At 56.7% G+C, this 17,626-nt stretch overlaps 1 protein-coding gene across 1 annotated transcript; it reads left to right on the plus strand.

Annotated features, from left to right (window-relative positions):
• The first annotated feature begins 1,703 nt into the window (after window positions 1-1,703).
• C22H13orf42 (chromosome 22 C13orf42 homolog) lies at window positions 1,704-17,142 on the plus strand. Its single transcript, XM_049099202.1, has 6 exons — window positions 1,704-1,938; window positions 2,419-2,825; window positions 3,326-3,451; window positions 13,037-13,187; window positions 14,410-14,650; window positions 15,040-17,142. The coding sequence occupies exons 1-6, from the start codon at window positions 1,704-1,706 to the stop codon at window positions 15,212-15,214; spliced, it is 1,335 nt and encodes a 444-aa protein (XP_048955159.1). The 3' UTR covers window positions 15,215-17,142.
• The last annotated feature ends 484 nt before the right edge of the window (window positions 17,143-17,626 follow it).

Here is a 17,626-nt window from a genome sequence, read left to right on the forward strand (position 1 = left end):
ACGCACGGGGCAAGCGGACCAACGTGACACGGTACACGCGCTGTCAGACCTGGTAATCTGACCCCTCATCAAACATTCAGCGGGGCCATTTGATCCCTTCCTTGTCTCAGCTACCCCGTCGCCCCCTGCCTCCGGGCTCTGTCCTCCACTCCACCCACCTGGCCAAGGGGAGCAGCTGACTCGGGGTCCCTGTCACAGCGGGGGGCGGGGGGTACTCAGCCACGGGGATGTGTAGATGCGGGTTGAGCATCCACGTAGTCTGCTCTGACCCGGGACGCTACGGGCCGTGCGGCCGCGGCGTGGGGGAGCAGGGGAGCTGGTGCCTGCAGGCCAAGCGAGGGTGTGGCACAGTAAGGCCCCCACGTCCACCGCTGGGCAAGAGCAGGGGTCAGGTGCGCGCCTGGCCTCGGGCTAGAGGGGACGTGGTGCCGGGTCAGGTGCTGCTCAAAGCAGTGGGCGGCTGGGGACAGCTCCCCCAGGGGAGCCCCATGACCAGGCGGCGGGCTGCACTCGGGGTGCCTGGCCCCGCCTCTGACACCACCAGCCCTGAGGGAGAGAGGCCCGGGGCCGAGCATGTGCCGGAACCAGAGTGCGGCACCGACACCGGAAGCTGCAAAGTAGTAGCAGTAATAATATTTCTATATTATTAATTGTATTGCTTTACATTGATTGACGCTTTGGCCCCACAGCAACTATGCTCTGCTCCGCCCCTGGTGGCTCATTGAACCATGACAACGGCTCCACACTCTGGGAAGGAGGCGCTGTGTCCTTGTGCAGATGGGAACACGAGCGCTCAGTGTCATAGCTCTCGTAGGGGGCCGACCTGAGGCCCAAACCCAATTCGAAAGAAGCCCGTGCTGGCGCCCTTTCCTGCCACCGGCCCTGCCCCCTGGGCGGCCGCTCCAGCAGCACCCACCAGGCCGTCGTGGGGCACACGGAAGCCCCCACAGCCTCCCTGGCACGTCCACGCAGCCCGGCATTGGCATTGCTGTGGAGCGAAGCCCCTGCATCCCCTGCACCCCCTGCACCCCCTGCAACCCCTGCACCCTCTGCACCCCCTGCACCCTCTGCACCCCCTGCACCTTCTGCACCCCCTGCACCCTCTGCACCCCCTGCACCCCTGCACCCTCTGCACCCCCTGTACTCTCTGCACCCCCTGCACCCTCTGCACCCTCTGCCGCCCCCCTGGGATGCTGCCCTTGGAGTCTGAGAACCTTGGGAGCACAGCAAGGTGTGATACACGAGGTCACCCTGTGCGGGCAAAACCACTAACACTTTCTGTCTCTCAAGAAAACCAAACGAAACCAAACGGAAACGCATCAGAAATAGGCCAGGCTGGTGCACACTCAGGGAAGCCGCGTGGCTCCCGGGGCCTCTGGCTTCCCTCCAACACCTGCCCCAGCCTGAGCCAAAGCCGGTGCCTGCGGGGGAGGGGGGGGGGCGGGGCAGTGAGCTCCGAGGGGCTGCGTGGGCAACGGAAGGCAAGGGGTCCACCGTGGGCCTGGGGAGAATCCGGAGGGCCCCCAGCTCCTCACGACCCCCAGGGGTGCTCTGGGAAAGGCGGTTAGTGTCCGGCTGCGCGCAGTCTAGGAAATCAACGTGTGAGCAGAAGAAAGCGCCTGCCCCGAGCAGAGGACCCCCTCAGCCAACAAGGCTTTTGCGCAGAAAGCTGTGGGCTGGATATCTGAACCCGCGGCCCCACAATGCGCTGCTATCGGGTGACGGCGGAGGGCTCCCGTTACCGCGGGGCGCGCAGGCGGCTTATCGGGGATCTGGGCGCCTCCTGCCGAGGCGCTGGCCGCGACCTGCCCGCCTCCCGCGGGGCTGGACTTACCCGAGCCACGCGGGGGCTTTGGCTCCCTGCTGTTCTTGCCGAGCGGGAGCTCATCCCGGGCCGGGGCGCAGGGCCGGGGCGCAGGGCCAGGGCGCAGGAGCACGGTGCAGGGCCGGGGTGCAGGGCTGGGGTGCAGGACCGGGGTGCAGGACTGGGGCGTAGGAGCACGGTGCAGGGCTGGGGCGCAGGACCAGAGCGCAGGAGCAGGGCTCAGGGCCTGGGCGCAGGACCGGGGCATAGGACCAGGGCGTAGGAGCAGGGCGCAGGGCCGGGGCACCGGAAAAGGGCGCAGGGCCAGGGCCGGGGCTAGGGCGCAGGAGCAGGGCGCAGGGCCGGGGCCGGAATCAGGGTGCAGGAGCGGGGCGCAGGACTAGAGCTGGGGTCAGGGCGCAGGAGTGGGGCGCGGGGCCGGGGCGGGAGCGTGGAGGTCCACGGGGACATCGCGCCCCCGGGAGACCCGGTGCAGACGCGGGGCATGAGCAGGAAAGGACGCGGCTGAGCGGGGACAGCGCTGTGGGGCGAGCCACCCCCGGCGGCCCGATGGGGGCGCGCGGCCTTGCTCGGTGACCCCGGGCCTGGCGCAGCCCCCGCCGCCCGGACCGCCCGCGGCGTCCCCATGAGCGATGCGCAGGTGGCCCGGCCGCCGGGGATCCGCGGCGCCCCGGGGGGTGGGGGGCGGGGGCCCTGCGACCCGGCCGCGGCGCCCCCCGCGGGATGGCGAGGACAGCGGCCGGGCCCGGAGCGGGCGCTCGGGAGGCTGCACGCCGTGTTCCACGCGGGCCCGCGGGGGCGGGCGGGGGCGCAGCAGACCCGGCAGGACCAGGACGGCCCCGCCGACGCCGCCGAGAGCCGCGCGGACCGGGCGTGGGTGGCCTCGCGCCCCCAGGACTGCCTGCGCTACCTGCAGGAGCTGCTGGCCCTCCGCAGGCAGTACCTCCGCCGCCTGCAGCCGCCGCGGCCCGCCCCCGCCCCCGCCCCCGGGGACGCCAAGGTGAGCGCTGCGCGGAGGCGCGGGCGGGGCGCGGCGGGGCCCCAGGAGCCCGGGTGTCCCCAGGCAGAGCCTGCAGGGCGGCGTGGGGGGGACCCCCGGGAACGGCGACATGGGCCGGCGACCCCCCCACGCCTGCTGCCCCCTCCCCGCCCCCCAGGGCGCCCGCTGGGGCTCCTCCCTGTCCCCCAGGACACCCACTCTCCCCCCCAGGACACCCACTGGCCCCCCCAGGATACCCACGCCCCCCCCGTCCCCCCAGGACACCCATTGGCCCCCCCAGGATACCCACTGGCCCCGCCAGGACACCCACTGCCCCCCCGTCCCCCAGGACACCCACTGGCCCCCCCCCCAGGATACCCACTGGCCCCGCCAGGACACCCACTGCCCCCCCAGGACACCCACTGGCCCCCCCCAGCCCCCCAGGACACCCACTGCCCCCCCAGGACACACTCTGGCCCCCCGCCCCCCCAGGACGCCCACCTCCTCTCCTCGCCCCCCAGGACACCCACGGCCCCCCCAGCAGCCCCAGCAGGTTACCTGCGGGGATGAGCGGGCAGGAGCGGGGGAGGGCGTCTGGGGGCAGCCGGGGAGCCCTTCGATGCCGCACTGCCATCGGGTGCCCAGGGGTGAGGTGCCCCTCACGGGGCAGCGAGAAACCCCAGGAGAAGCCGCTTTAAAAACCCTGCGTGTCCAGCTCCGGGGAGCCGGGCGAGGGGCCAGCCTGGCTGGGCGCCGGGTGTCCTGGGGTCGCGGTGCAGCGCCCGGGGAGCGGGGAGCTCAGGGGCCTGCGGGCAGCCTGCGGGGCTGCGGTCGCTCTGCAGAGGTGACAGGTCGCCGCCTGGCTCCTGCTTAGCTCCTCGGTTCACATCAGGGTTCTTTGAGCAGGTGATTAACGGGCAAGGGAGGCGGGAGACACTTCTGCATCAGGAAGGGCAGGCGGAGGGGGGCAGCTGTCCCCAGAGGCCCTCCAGGGCACTGGGTCACTCGGCCTTCATTCTTCAAGTTTTTATTTATTTATTTATTTATTTTTGAATGTTTGGGGTTTGAGGCTGTTTGAAGATCCCGGGTCATGTCCCTGATGACTGCGCAGTGACGTGTCTCCCAAGTCCGGCTTCGCAGATGTGCCGCGGGCGTGGGATGCCTCACTAGGCTGCTCTCGCGTCTCCGGCCTCGCCTCCCCCGTGGTGTCAACCCTCAGTATTGCAGCCCAGGCGGGGCGGTGTGAAGACCCACCCTAACCCCGCAAGGTGTCAGTGTCCGGGTCCCTGCGCTTGGGTCCCAGAGCTGATCCCGTGATGAGCGAGCTGCGGGTCTGTGGGCCAGCCACCCGCCTTCAGGGTCACCTCCCATGACAGAGGGGCTGCGGTGGGTCCTGGACTCTCTTCTCACTTGAATATCCTGGGGCTCTTGGCTCTGGTTAGAGTCCCTCCAGGCAGTGCATTTTCTTGGGGAAAAAAAAATGCAGTTCTGTCTTTATGAAGCCTCGCTCCCTTCCTCCCCGCGCTGTTTGGAGATACAGGGAAGGCTTCGGCACAGAACCGGCAGCTCGGGCCCTGGGAAATGCCTGTCCGGCATCCGTGCAACGTGCGGATTTCCTCCGGGGAGGCCTCCCACCACGATGCAACCAGAAAACAGTTTTAAAACGGCTTTGAAGTCAGACCAAAATCTGAATTTCAGTTGTTTTTTTTTTTAAGCTTTTATTTATTCACGAGAGACACAGAGAGGCCAAGACACAGGCAGAGGGAGAAGCAGGCTCCATGTGAGGAGCCCGATGTGGGACTCGTTCCCAGGACCCCGGGGTCACAGCCTGAGCTGGAGGCAGATGCTCCACCACTGAGCCCCCCAGACGTCCCTGAATTTTAGTTCTGTGTCTACCAGCTGGGCACCTTTGCCAGGTCGAGTTGGCCTCTCTGGGCCTCCGTTTCCGTAGCAGACAAGTGGAAATAAGAGTAGGCGTGGGGAGGACAAGGGAGCCCCTCTCTGTGTGTCTCTCATGAATAAATAAAATCTCAAGGAAACAAAGAACCAACGAATGAACTGCATGCTGGGTGTGCCTGAGAAATAGCAGGTGCCGTCCCGTGGCTGGCAAGGTGGTGACCGGGGCAGGGGGCCGGAGAGCAACTTTCTTCTGGAATGTGGTCACCTCCTGCATTGGTAGGAAACACCTGCTGATGCTCAGGTGTAGGGCGAATAGATTAGGGCGATTCCAGGTGTAGTCAGGCTGCTTGCAGGTGTCAGAGTGGCCCCCTAGTGGGACATGGCTGGTGTCTCCAAGCAGGGGAACCTGGGACACATACACGGAGAGCACGAGGCGAGGTCCGGAGCTGGGAGTGGGGGGCCTGGACACGTCGTCCCCCGGTGACACATGTCCCCAGAGAGAGCACGGCCCTGACAGGGTCCTGGCCTCCAGCCCGAGACAGTAGGTCTCAGCCGCGCTAAGCTGCCCGGCGCTGGCACGTCACGCGGCGGCCCCCACCCGTGAGCACAGCCCCCCGGACCACTCGGCAGTTCTCGTCCCCACATTCGCCTGAACGCACATCAGTCCTGGCGTTGGTCTCACATGAGCCCGCGTGTCCCCTCTGCTGGGCGCAGTGACCCGGGTTAGCGGGGTGAAGCTGGGACAGCACCTGTGTCACTCTTGGACCCCCAGAGCACAGCAGCGCTCCTTGGTCGCGTGTGAACGGACGCTTTACGGGTCCAGGTCCGGTCTCGCGTGCACAGACCACGGAAGGGCCGGCCGGCCCCGGGGAGCGGAGCACGGTGCGCCGGGCACCGTCGGGCCCGCAGGCCTCCTCTCCCGCCCCGCGGATAGCAGCGCCCGGCCGGCCCCACCTTACGCCCCCCTGTCTGCCTCTTTTCTGGAAAGATACGGCTTTAGACTGTTCTGTTTAAAACGCTCAGTAAGAAATGCCTGTCCGAGCTTGCCCTGCTTTGCTCCGTGCAGCCGAACGGAGATCCCGCGGAACGCGCGTGTGCCTGGCCTCTGTGTGGTACTCTGAGGTCTTTTTTTTTTTCCTCAAAATACTCTCTTCTATTTTTGTGGTTGTTTTTCACGTTGGTGAAGACACGCTAAGCTTACTTCACAAGCCACCGAAGGGGCACGACGGAGAGTCTCCACAGCCTGCAGTGGGGCGGTCAGCGGGGCCTGTTGGGAGGTTAGCGACGTCCAAGGCACTGTCCGCCAGGGTCGGTGGCTCTTGTCCCCGTGGAGATAAGACCACCTGGCCCGGCACCATGTGGACGGTCCCGGGACTCCAGGATCGCGCCCTGGGCCAAAGGCAGGCGCTAAACCTCCGAGCCACCCAGGGATCCCCGTTACTCTTATGGGTCCTGCCGTCCCGAGCAGCCTGGGTTCCCGACGTCTGCCAGGACGAGCTGGCTGCATCGGCGCCACATCCCTGCACCTGGCCCACCCCCATCCCGGCTGAAGAAACGCATCTGCTACAGTGGATTCAAAAGAACCAGTGAAATTCTGGCTACTGCCTGCCAAAAGCGACCAATTTCGACTTAAGGTGGTTTTATTCCGGCAGTGGTTTGTTTCCAGAATCCATTTTCTACTAAGGCCCTCCAATTCCAATCCTGCTTCGTCGAATAGGACCACGTCGGCAGCAGATGGAAGGTTCTCTCTCCTTTACGGCGGGAGGCCCCGAATCCAGTTCATCTGAGAGGGTTCCAGTGGCCCAGCTGTCCTGCGCACGTGTGATTCCGAAGGGAGAGGAGACACACTCTGGATCTGCCTCTGCACGTCCGGAGTCACTTTCCAGGTCAGCGGGGCAGACCTGGCGCAAGCACGGCCGTAGTACACCGCGGGATTCCCGGAGCACAGTCATCGGGGCGCCTCTGCCGCTCGGCCTCCGTCCGGCTTGCAGGGCCGAAGGGCAGCACTAATTCAATATGAGCCGCGAAGGACATTCTCTTCTGCTTGGCGCAGCTCTCCACAAGATGACAAGGCGCGTGTCCCCGCGGCCCCTCGGTCAGGCCGCAGGCCGGCGAGTCCCTGCCCCCCTCCGTCCTCCAGGCACGTGCTGTGTGCTCAGCCTAGAAATTAGATTTCCTCGTCCCCTTTCCTCCCCACCGCGCCCCACTCCCCCGGCAGGCTTCCTGTCTGACTGGCAGGGAAAGCATTTCCCCAGGAAGCCGCTTCCCACGTCCACGGTCCGAGAAGGTGGATTCCCACCCGTCCTTGTCTGCCCCCGTCTCAGCACTTAGCACCCTGCACTCTCATCGTCGTTTCATTCGCTGGTTCTGCCGCGTCAGCTCGCTGAGGGGGGCACCGCGTCTTATTCTCCAGCTCCAGCCTCTTACAGGGCTCCAGGCATGTAGCAGACATCCCCTAAACCAATAACCCGAGAAACTCCAACTGTGGTTTAAGAATCCTTAAGAAGAAAACGTACAAAGTTGGGTGGGAGAGCTAGAAGAGTAGCAAATCTGTTGTTTTTCACGGAGTGGAAAATGATCTTTTATTTTTAGTGGAGCGGAACATAGTTTGAGTATATTCCTATGGAATGGTATCCTAATAATTAAAATATCCGGTGTGTAATGATGAGTCAGAGTTCATCCTCAAAAGGACATTTTGGGCAACCCTTAAAAAAAATGTCGGATGATAAAACTATATTTGTTCACTAGATGAAGTTTATAAAGCACACAGAAGTATAAGACATAAAATAAAAATCACTTAGAATCCTACCAGGCAGAAATAATCACTATAAAACATTTAGGTATATTCTCTTTCAATCATTTATTTCCTGTATATTTGCATATATGGGTACTAGGGCCATCAGCTAAAACAAAGGAGGCTTATTTAAATTTGACTTTAAGGGGAGGGACGCCTGGGAGGCTCCGGGGTTGAGCATCTGCCTTCAGCCCAGGGCGTGACCCCTGGGTCCTGGGATAGAGTCCGGCCTCGGGCTCCCTGCATGGAGCCTGCTTCTCCCTCTGCCTGGGTCTCTGCCTCTCTCTGTGTGTCTCTCATGAATAAATAAAATCTAATAAATAAATAAATAAATAAATAAATAAATAAATAAATAAATTTATTTGACTTTAAAATAGGTGATGGATTTTTTTAGTATCATTATGTCCATGCAATATTTGGCACATATTTATACTAAAACATTATTCATTATTTATCTGAAATTGAAATTTACTGCCGTCCGATATTTTTATTTGCTAAATTTAACAGCACTAATGTATGTGTATGTATGAATTTACTAAATCTGGTTTACACCAAATAACTTTTTTATGACCTCTTTTCAGTTAATGTATTTTGTGGATTCTTTCCTGCCTCATTAACTACTTTTTGAAAAGTAAAGTTTTAATGGCAAAAAATGTAACAATCCACATTCTTTAAACAATTGGGAAGAATTACAAGTAAATACATCCTACTCTATAAGGCGTGTTTTAGTGATTCCTAAAAGTGTGACTAATGGGGCTTGGTTTAAAGACCATTCATTTTTAAAGATTCTTCTACACTTTGCTTCCCAGAAACATTTGATAATTTACACTTTCATCAACAGTGAGTTAGAAAGCACTTCTGGTTGCATTTTATTAGCACCTAGTATTGCATTAATTTAGGAAGTTCGCTGATGAAATAAATTGCATTATTTTATGTCCTAAAGTACATACTTTGATTATTGCTTGAGCAAAGAATGACTGTTTTATCTTATCAAACCAATGTATACTTCTTATTTAATTGATTGCCCATTCATGTCTTCTATGTTTTTCTTTTAGCTCTATTAAAAATTTCTTATTACTATGGACTCATACTAAGGATATGAGCACACTGTCGGCCACGTGTGCTAAAAATATTTTCTCCAAGTTATTATGTGTGTTTTCATTTTATTTGGCATTTTCTGGTCTATAAGCACTACTGATTTTTGTGTAGTCAAGGACATCCATTCTTGTCTTTGCTCTTCCTTCCATTGCTCTCCTGCTTAGAAAGTCCTTCTACGTCTCAAGTTCAGCTGTGTGATTGCCATTCCTCCCCCCCCTTTTTTTGATAGTTCCATTTTTAAAAACCCAACTCTTTTTATCTATCAGCAATGTATTTTGACATGAAGTGGAAAGTGAGAATCCAACTTGGATTTTCACCAAACAGCAAAGTTGACAAATTCATCCCCTCTTCCACTGGATTGTGATGTTCCCACCTATCGCACGTGTAGGTTTTATACTATGGCTCAAGGATATCAGTTTAATTTAATCAGGCTTCTAAGCGATAAATGTGAGTATATTTTTTCCACGTGGTGTTTCGTTAAAGTGGAACGACCACTTAGCTATTTATTCATTCATTCATTCATTCATTCATGAGAGAAATGGAGAGAGAGAGAGGAGAGAGGCAGAGACACAGGCAGAGGGAGAAGCAGGCTCCATGCAGGGAGCTCGATGTGGGACTCGATCCCGGGTCTCCAGGATCACGCCCTGGGCTGAAGGCGGCGCTAAACCGCTGAGCCACCCAGGCTGCCCCTACTTGTCCATGAAGATGACATGGAAGGTGAAGAGCCACCAGGTGTTGGCAGAACAAATAGTGGCCTTAAGATTAAAAAGCAGGGAGAGGAAAGACTAAGCCTATCAACCTCTGAGTCTAATCCCTAAGACCAAAGACGGAAGACGCGTGGCTTTGCTGCCAAAATGACCGTAGTGTTTGGTTGTGGGAGGTAATGCCAGAGTCGAGTTATGCTACAGTCTGTGGCAGACTTCTTCCTTCTTTTCATCTCTTTGGACTCAGTTTCTCGGCTGTCTTGTCTACTTCACCGATTTTTTTCTTCAGGTCAGGCAAATGTGCCATTTAGCTTAGATTTTGTTGGCATTTTGTGTGTAGGTATATGCTTGTAAGTAGTTAGATTTCAGTGGTTATAACTTTTTCCAAATTGCTTGTTTCTCATAGATTCAGTTCTTGTTTCATAAACTGTTGTTCTTTCTTCACAAACCCCCACTCAGTTATGGGGACATTTAGGTTCTTAGGTGTTGTGATATAAAAGGGATAAGGCAAGTATTACTTTGGGCTTGGTCTTAAATACCCACTCCATGGATGGTGGAAGGTAGAGAAGACGTGTTAGAGCTTTTAAGCTCTGTCCATGTTAGAGCTTTTAGGGTTTGTCCGTGTTAGAGCTTTTAGGGTTTGTCCTCAAAAGCTCGCTTGTTTATTTATTTATTTATTTATTTATTTATTTATTTATTTATTTATTGTGATATTAATTTCCTTGTGGATAAATCTGAGCCGTTTTGCATTTAATTTCACCCAGCTGAATGATCCAAGGGAAAATGATCTCTCCAATCCAGACTAGCTCCAAAATTTCCTATAAGAGAGTATTATCGGTTCTGCATAAAAATAAGGAGTATAGAATTCTTAACATTTGCCAGGTTAAATCCTAAAGGATACATTAGCTGTGCAGGCTGGCTGGGAATATAAACGTTGGGCAATGGCATCTGTGTGGCATATATTCATGCACTCAGTGGCAATGACCTCTCCGTGCCAGGCACTGAAATGGGTGCCCAGCGTCCGTAGGTGGAAAGGCAGGGGATGTGCCCTGACGCAGGCCACGGGCAAGCTGCCATCCTCAGCGTCCCTGTGGGAACCATACTGCTGTGTCGAGGCTCCTGGGCAGAGACACGGGTAGAATTTGAATCAGAATCACAGGAGTCGTGTGAATCCCACGACATATCTCACATGGGCAGTGGCTGGTGGTGAGGGTGTCTCACAGGCCTAGCAAAAGAAACCCTCTCCATTTAACAATGTTTTCAAGTAGTACGAAATGCATCCATTTCACCAAGATCTTGTATGTATATCTAGATGTCATCATTTTATTTCCCAACATTCCAGCCTGTAATTTATCTTTTTAATACCATCCTCCTTTGAAAATGCCCACATACGGCACAAACACATAGATCAATGGAACAGAAGAGAGACTCCAGAAATAAACCCATGGTTATAAGGTCAAGTGTATCTAAGACAAAAGGGGCAAGAATATACAACGGGGAAAAGACAGTCTCTTCCACAAACGGTGTTGGGAAAACTGGACACTTCCATGTAAAAGAAAGAAATGGGACCACTTTATAACATCATACACAACAATGAACTCAACATGAATTAAAGACCTAAATGTGAGACCTGAAACCATAAAACTCCTAGAAGAGAACACAGCCAGTGATTTCTCTGACATTGGCTGAAGCAACCAATTTTCTAGTTAGAGCTCTTCAGGCAGAGGAAATAAAAGTAAAACTATTGGGACTACATCGAAATAAAAAGCCTTCTTTACATAGGAAGGAAACCATCAACAAAATAAAAAGAACCTACTGAATGAGAGAAGATATTTACAGATTTATATATCTGATAAAGGGCTAATATCCAAAATGTGTAAAGAGCTCAGACAATTCAATACCATAAACAAACAAACAAACAATCCAATTAAAAAATGGGCAGAGGACCTCAACAGACATATTTCCAGAGAAGGCATCCAGATGGCCAACAGACACATGAAAAATGCTCAACGTCCCTCATCATCGGGGAGACGCAAATCAAAACGACAACGAGCTATTGTTTTATACCTATTAGAACTGCTAGAATAAAAAAAAAAGAGAGAGAGAGAGAAACAACAAACGTTGCCCATGATATAGAGAAAAAAGAAACTCTTGTGCACTGTTGGTGGAAATACAAATCAGTGCAGCCGCCATGGAAAACAGTATGGAAGTTCTTCAAAAAATTAAAAACGGGGAAGTACTATTTGGCTCAATAATTCCTCTACAGGGCATTTACCCAAAGAACACAGACCACTAATTTGGAAAGATACATGCATCCTGATGGCAATCGCTGCATTATCTACAATAGCCACTGGTGGAAGGAGCCCAAGTGTCCATCAATGGATAAATAGATAAGGAGGATGTGATGTGTGCATGGGGGCACACACACACACACACACACACACACACATACACACAGGAATATTACACAGTCACAAAAAGATTGTGTCTGAGACAACATGGGTAGACTTAGAAGGTAAAACTGGAATAAGTCAGACTGAGAAAGACAGACAGGATTCTGCTCGTAAGTAGAATCAAAAAAGAAACAAAAACAAATGAATAAACAGAAAGCAGAACCAGACCTATAAATACAGAGAACAAACTGATGGTTTCCAAAAGGGAGGGGTGGGGAGTTGGGCAAAATGGGTGGAGGGCAGTGGGAGAGACAGGCACGGACTAAGGAATACGGTCAGTGACACGCAGTGGTGATGTGATGGCACAGAGGGCAGGTCCACTTGCGCGGTGAGCACGACACAACGTATAGACTTGTCAAATTGCTGCATTGTGCGCCGGAAACTAATGAAACACGGTGTGGTCAACTACACTCCAGTAAATCAAAAACCAAATAAAAATGCTCGCGTAAAATAAAAATGACTCTACCCCTGGTCGGAACGGCCCGAGTTACTGCATATTGTCCCTTCTTTTCCTCCCTGAGTTCTCGAACTCCCTAAATGCCTTGGAGAGCTTCTTATGGGCTCTCACGTCGATTCTGGGCCTCTCGTCGAGGGTTCTCCATGCAGGTCTCACGGAGGTCCACTATGCCCGTCCCCAGAGACCGCCCATTAGGGGTCGTGAGGACAGTGGTGGCGGATGAGATCATCCAGGAAGACACAGAGCCTGGAGCCTGATTAGCCATTCAGTAGACTTAAAAAAAAACAAACAAACTATATTTTATTATTCCTTATACTTTGCAAACACTCATACTAATGTTTCTTCAATTTATTCCATGACTTGAGCCCAAATGCGGTCACTCGAGGTACTGACCGCTCTTTCAGAGCATTTCCAGTCCATGTTGTCCTCTTTCCTGCTGTGAGCACCCCACTGCCTACCGAAGGCGCTGCACGGTCACCTACCTGGGTGTTTAGCAGCCGGGAAGGAGGCCAAGGAAAGGCTAAGTCTTTGCCCAAAGGCCAGTAACGGTTTCTGAGCAAGAAAGGGGTTGATTTTACAATCCCTTTGTCTCTCCTTGCGGTGATTGGAAGTCCACTGACCGACAGCAGTTGTGGCCGTCGGCGGAGCGTCCGCCGTCCTTGCTCAGGGCACCTATTCCAAGTGCCCTCTTAAACTCTGCGAATTTGGCACTTCACGTCCATTTGCGTTCGGCAGCGCTTCGTTTCTTTGGTGGTTGTGGCTTTGGTAGCCATGCGGGGGTGCCCAGAGGCTGGCTCAGCCCGCTCTCTCCTGCCCTTCACTTCTAGCGGAGAGCAACCCCGCGGAAATACTCCCAGTTCAGCGCGGACGTGGCCGAGGCCATGGCCTTCTTTGATTCCATCATTGCAGAGCTGGACACGGAGAAGCGGCCGTGGGCGGCTGAGGCAGATGCCCCGAATGAGGACGTGGACTGCGAAGGTGAGTGCTCGCCACGGCGGCGGGAAGGGAGCGGCTGTGGGTCTGGGGGGCTGTGGAATCCCACCCTTGAGCGCGGGGGAGCTGGCCCAGGCCTTGCTCTTGACCTGGGGCCCCTGGCCTTAGTTGGCCCTGTGGCCACCACCTGGCCACCCCAACACTCGCGGCCCTACTGGGACAGCAGCCTCCCTGTGGCGCCCCGGCCAAAGCCGAGACAAGACCGTAGGTAGTTAGGGGAAGCGGTGAGGGGGTAGCCGGCGCTCTACGGGTGTAAGGACAGGTCTGAATCTTGCAAGATGACTTCCCAGGGAGCTGCCACCCAGCAGTGTGAGTATGACTCCGCACTGCAACGCAGCTCCCGTGGTGTCACGTTACGTGTATTTTATTTAAGAAAGAAAGAAGGAAAGAAAAGAGAAAGGAACAGAAGAACTGTGTTGAGAACTCTGGCTCCTGAGTCGACCTGAGCCAGCGGCACCCTGCCCGCCCTGGCCGTGGGCCCCTGCGCCTAGCACCCCTGCAGGGGGCGGGCGCCAACCCGGGTCCCCAGGGAGGGCAGGCGGGAGCCTTTCCTCGGCCAGTCAGGGGCACCAGCTCTCTCCTGGGAGCCCGTCACCTGACTGCCCGTTTCTGCCGCCTGGGACCCGCCGTCCTTGGTGGCAGCGGCGGCAACTTTACCGGGGCCTGCGGGTTCCTGCTACCGACGGGCCGGCTTGTGGTGCCGGTACTGGGTGATCCTCGAGCGCTCCACCCCAGGCCCAGAAGATTAAATCCGCGTGGTCTGTAGTTGCTGTGGCCCCACAGCCCACAGCCGTGAATCCAGGTTCCCGTTGGCTTGTGGACTGTCGCAGAATCCTCCCGCGGCCGGGCCCTCTGCACCCGGGGACTCCGCTCACCCTCTCCCCACTGCAGCCCTCGGGCCCTGAGGGCCGGCCCTCGCCCCGGGAGTCGGGCCCGGGAAGCCCAGGACGTTGGCAGGAAAACAGAATCCGCCTAGGAGGCGAGAGACGGGATGTCTTTGCTCTTTGTCACCTGCTCTTGTCACTTAACAATTAGTGCATCACGGGCGTCTTTCCAGGCCGCTGAGCGTAGATCTGTGCCCTTATTTATAAGGAACATGTAACCGTCCCGTGTATGTCTACACTGTAAATCCAGGGTCAGACCCGCGCCCCGCTTGCCCTGACGCGGTGTCCCCCCCACCCCGGGGGCGCCGGCTTCTCTCTTCCAGTGGCCACCAGCTCCCGGGAGCACGGCTTGCACTGCAACTGGATCCTGCGGGCCCCGCGCCGGCACTCGGAGGACATGGCCGTGCACGCGGTGCACACGGTGGACAGCCAGCTGCGGAGGGCCGCCGAGTGCAGGACCATTGGCACCCAGAGGCGACTCGAGAGGCACCCCATTTACCTGCCCAAGGCCGTGGAAGGGGCATTCAACACCCTGAAATTTAAGCCCAAAGCCTGCAAAAAAGAGTAAGTGCTTGCACCGTTCATCCCTCCCCTGCAAGGCCAGCCCCCGGGCCAGCCCCCATGGGGACACTGCCTTGGCCTCTACGCGGCCCCACATTGGGGAGCGTCTGATTGAAACAGTGAATCAGCTGGAGGGGGCAGTGCTCAGGGGCTGAGCGTCTGCCTTCAGCCCAGGGCCGGACCCCAGGGTCCCGGGTTCGAGTCCCACCTCGAGTTCCCTGCAGGGAGCCTGCCTCTCTCTCTGCCTGTGTCTCTGCCTCTCTCTCTGTGCTGCTCAGGAATAAATAAATAAAATCTTAAAAAAAAAAAAAAGAAATAGTAAATCAGAGCACCCGTCCTCTCTGCAGCCAGCCAAGCCTCACTAGGGCCTCTGCCTCATTCGTCCCTTCCATCCTGGGGAGCCCCAGACAGATCCTCTTCAACTTCTCAGGAGAAGACATGGAGTGGGACGCCGAGCTCTTTGCACTGGAGCCCCTGACGTCTCCAGGGGAGGACTACCCCGAGCCCGAGAACCCCAGGGGGCAGTGGCTGCTGCGAGAGAAACTCTGGGAGCGAACAGTGCCCTGACTGGCTCGGGGCTGCCCAGCCCGACTCAGGCTGCGTCCCAGGGAAGGCGGCTGCAGGTGTTTGGGCAGCACCAGGTGTTTGGAGGTGGTAACCCTGCAGCCCATGAACCTGTGGGCACGGCCCGCTGGGGTGCAGCTAGTGCCAAACACGCCGGGGGGCTCCCAGGGCACCCACCTCGGGGGGACCTTGGAGGACCCCGGAGCCAGGCTTTCCCAGCGCAGCGGGTTAGCAGGTAGGTACGGCCGGGCTGCCGTCGCAGCGGCAGGAGTGGAAGGCCTGGCCTACCCTGGGGCCTGTCTTGGGCCTCTGCATCGGTCCAGGCGGCCGCTAACTCGGTTAGCAGGGCAGGAGGGGCCCACCCGGACCTCCGGGCCGCAGCTGCCGTCCCACGGGGCTCACAAGCACTTGGGCCACAGCAGAGGGGGCTTCCCTTCGCGCAGGACGCCGGGGACACGGCCACGGTGTTCACTGAGGGTTACACGGAGGGTGGGCCCAGGGCCCCGGCTGGGACCCCACCGTCCCCCCAGCTCACACCCAGCTCCGCTTCCTACACGAGGGTGCTCCCCCCGCCCCACATGCTGGGGTTGCCCTGGACTGGCAGCAACTGTGATTTCGGGAAGCCCTCCAGCAGAAGCACACCTGCTGTACACTCTTGGCCCTTCCCGCGTGCTTCTGCGTTTCCCCTTCTCGGGTTTGAGAGGCACTGGCTTGGAGGGACCTGCATCTGGCTCATTCGTACTTCTGGTGTCGCCTAAGGAAGAGTGAAGTCACAGGGCCCAGGGTGGGGGGAGGGTGCATGCTCCCGGCTGCAGGGTGCCCCTCGCCACACACACACACGCAGGCAGACAGGCCGGGCCGGGGACCCACCTGCAGCCCGGGCTCGGGGTGGGATCCCGGGTCCTGCGACGTCTCCGTGTCTCTGCCTCTGTCTCTGTGTCTCTCCTGAATAAGTAAATAAGACCTTAAAACAACAACAGCAACAACAGACCCCCTACCCAGGATGCCCTGGGCTGCGGTTGGCCTGAGAACGGAGCGGAGCTTTCCTCCTGCCAGGCTCACGTCAGGTTATTCTTACTGTTTATTTTTTTTTAAACTAAGGACTTTTTATTTACGTGAACCTGACTATCGGAATCTAAGTGTTTACGAACTCCAACCAGGAGGAAAAAAATTGCTGATAATTACGTGGCATTCTTCAAAATTCTCTATCCACACATTTCAGACAAAAATACAGTAGAAACGTTCTGATGCTTGTCTTTATTACTATTATTATTATTTTTGTCTGTGAGTGCCAATGTCAGTGTTTGGGAGGTTTCTTTCATTTTGTGGCTTATCCTAAACCCATGGCAGCCGGAAGCTCCACGGAAAAACAAACGTTTGGGGGATCCGTTGTATTACCTGCGATAGAGGACGGCCAGCCAACACGGCCGCGAACCTTCCTTTTCCCCAAATGTGGCCTCGCGTGGAAGCCCCGGAACGGAGATTCTCCGCTGAGGGTCAGCTCAGGACGCGGGTCTCCTCGCCTGCCTCTTCCCGGCCCTGATGTCATGTGGCGAAGACTCTGCGCGCGATCCGCTTGCACAGACAAGAAGAAGATAAACAGGACACAGAGGATGTTTGGAGTCTACGTTTCTTCTTTTCTTTTCTTTTCTTTTTTTTTAAAGCATTTATTGCTCATGAGACCTGAAACTGCTTGTCTCTCTGGCTTCACGTTTTGTGTATTTTTACCTTTAATGAGACTATACGCAGACCGGCCCCCAAAGCTCCACAATTGAGAAACGGGAGGCTGGCGCTTCTTGGGGATGATCTTAGGGATTTGAAGCCGGTGATAAACCCCGGGGTCCGGGCTTTGTCTGGGGAATCCTGAGGTGGTGTCTACTGAGGTCTTGAGATCAATGAAATTCGAGACAATAAAGTTCAATTCAGCACAACGAGCTGTTGGACTGCTCCTTTTCCCCGGGAGTGACCCTTCAGGCGGTGGCCCCGGAGGCCCCGGGGTAGCGGCTCCAGCTGCTCAGGATTGTCCTGGTTTTCGATTCAGGGACGTCTACCTGTCCCCACACAGGACATCCAGATGGCGGGGGTGGGGTGGGGGTGAGCCCCTGCTTTCCGGCTCGGCCGCAGACAGCTGTGGGCCTGGGGAGGGCGGGTGGGGGTGTGCACGTGGCCAAGGCCGAGGCCCTGCTGCCAGGCCAGGCCCCACGGCCTCCGGGTCCGGCGTCGGGACCGCCGTAGGGGGGCTGGAGGTGCGGGCAGGTGGGCTCCGCTGGCGGGAGGGGCGCCCCGGCCTCCCCAGCTCCCAGCACCCGGGGTCTCGGCCCGTCCTGCCGCCCGTGTCCAGGGCCCCGTCCCCGCTGGGCGGCCCCGAGCGTGTGCTCGCCCCAGCCCCCTGTCTGCAGCGCCCCTCCTGCCCAC

The sequence above is a fragment of the Canis lupus genome, chromosome 22, assembly GCF_003254725.2.
Source record: "Canis lupus dingo isolate Sandy chromosome 22, ASM325472v2, whole genome shotgun sequence".
NCBI lineage: Eukaryota > Metazoa > Chordata > Mammalia > Carnivora > Canidae > Canis > Canis lupus.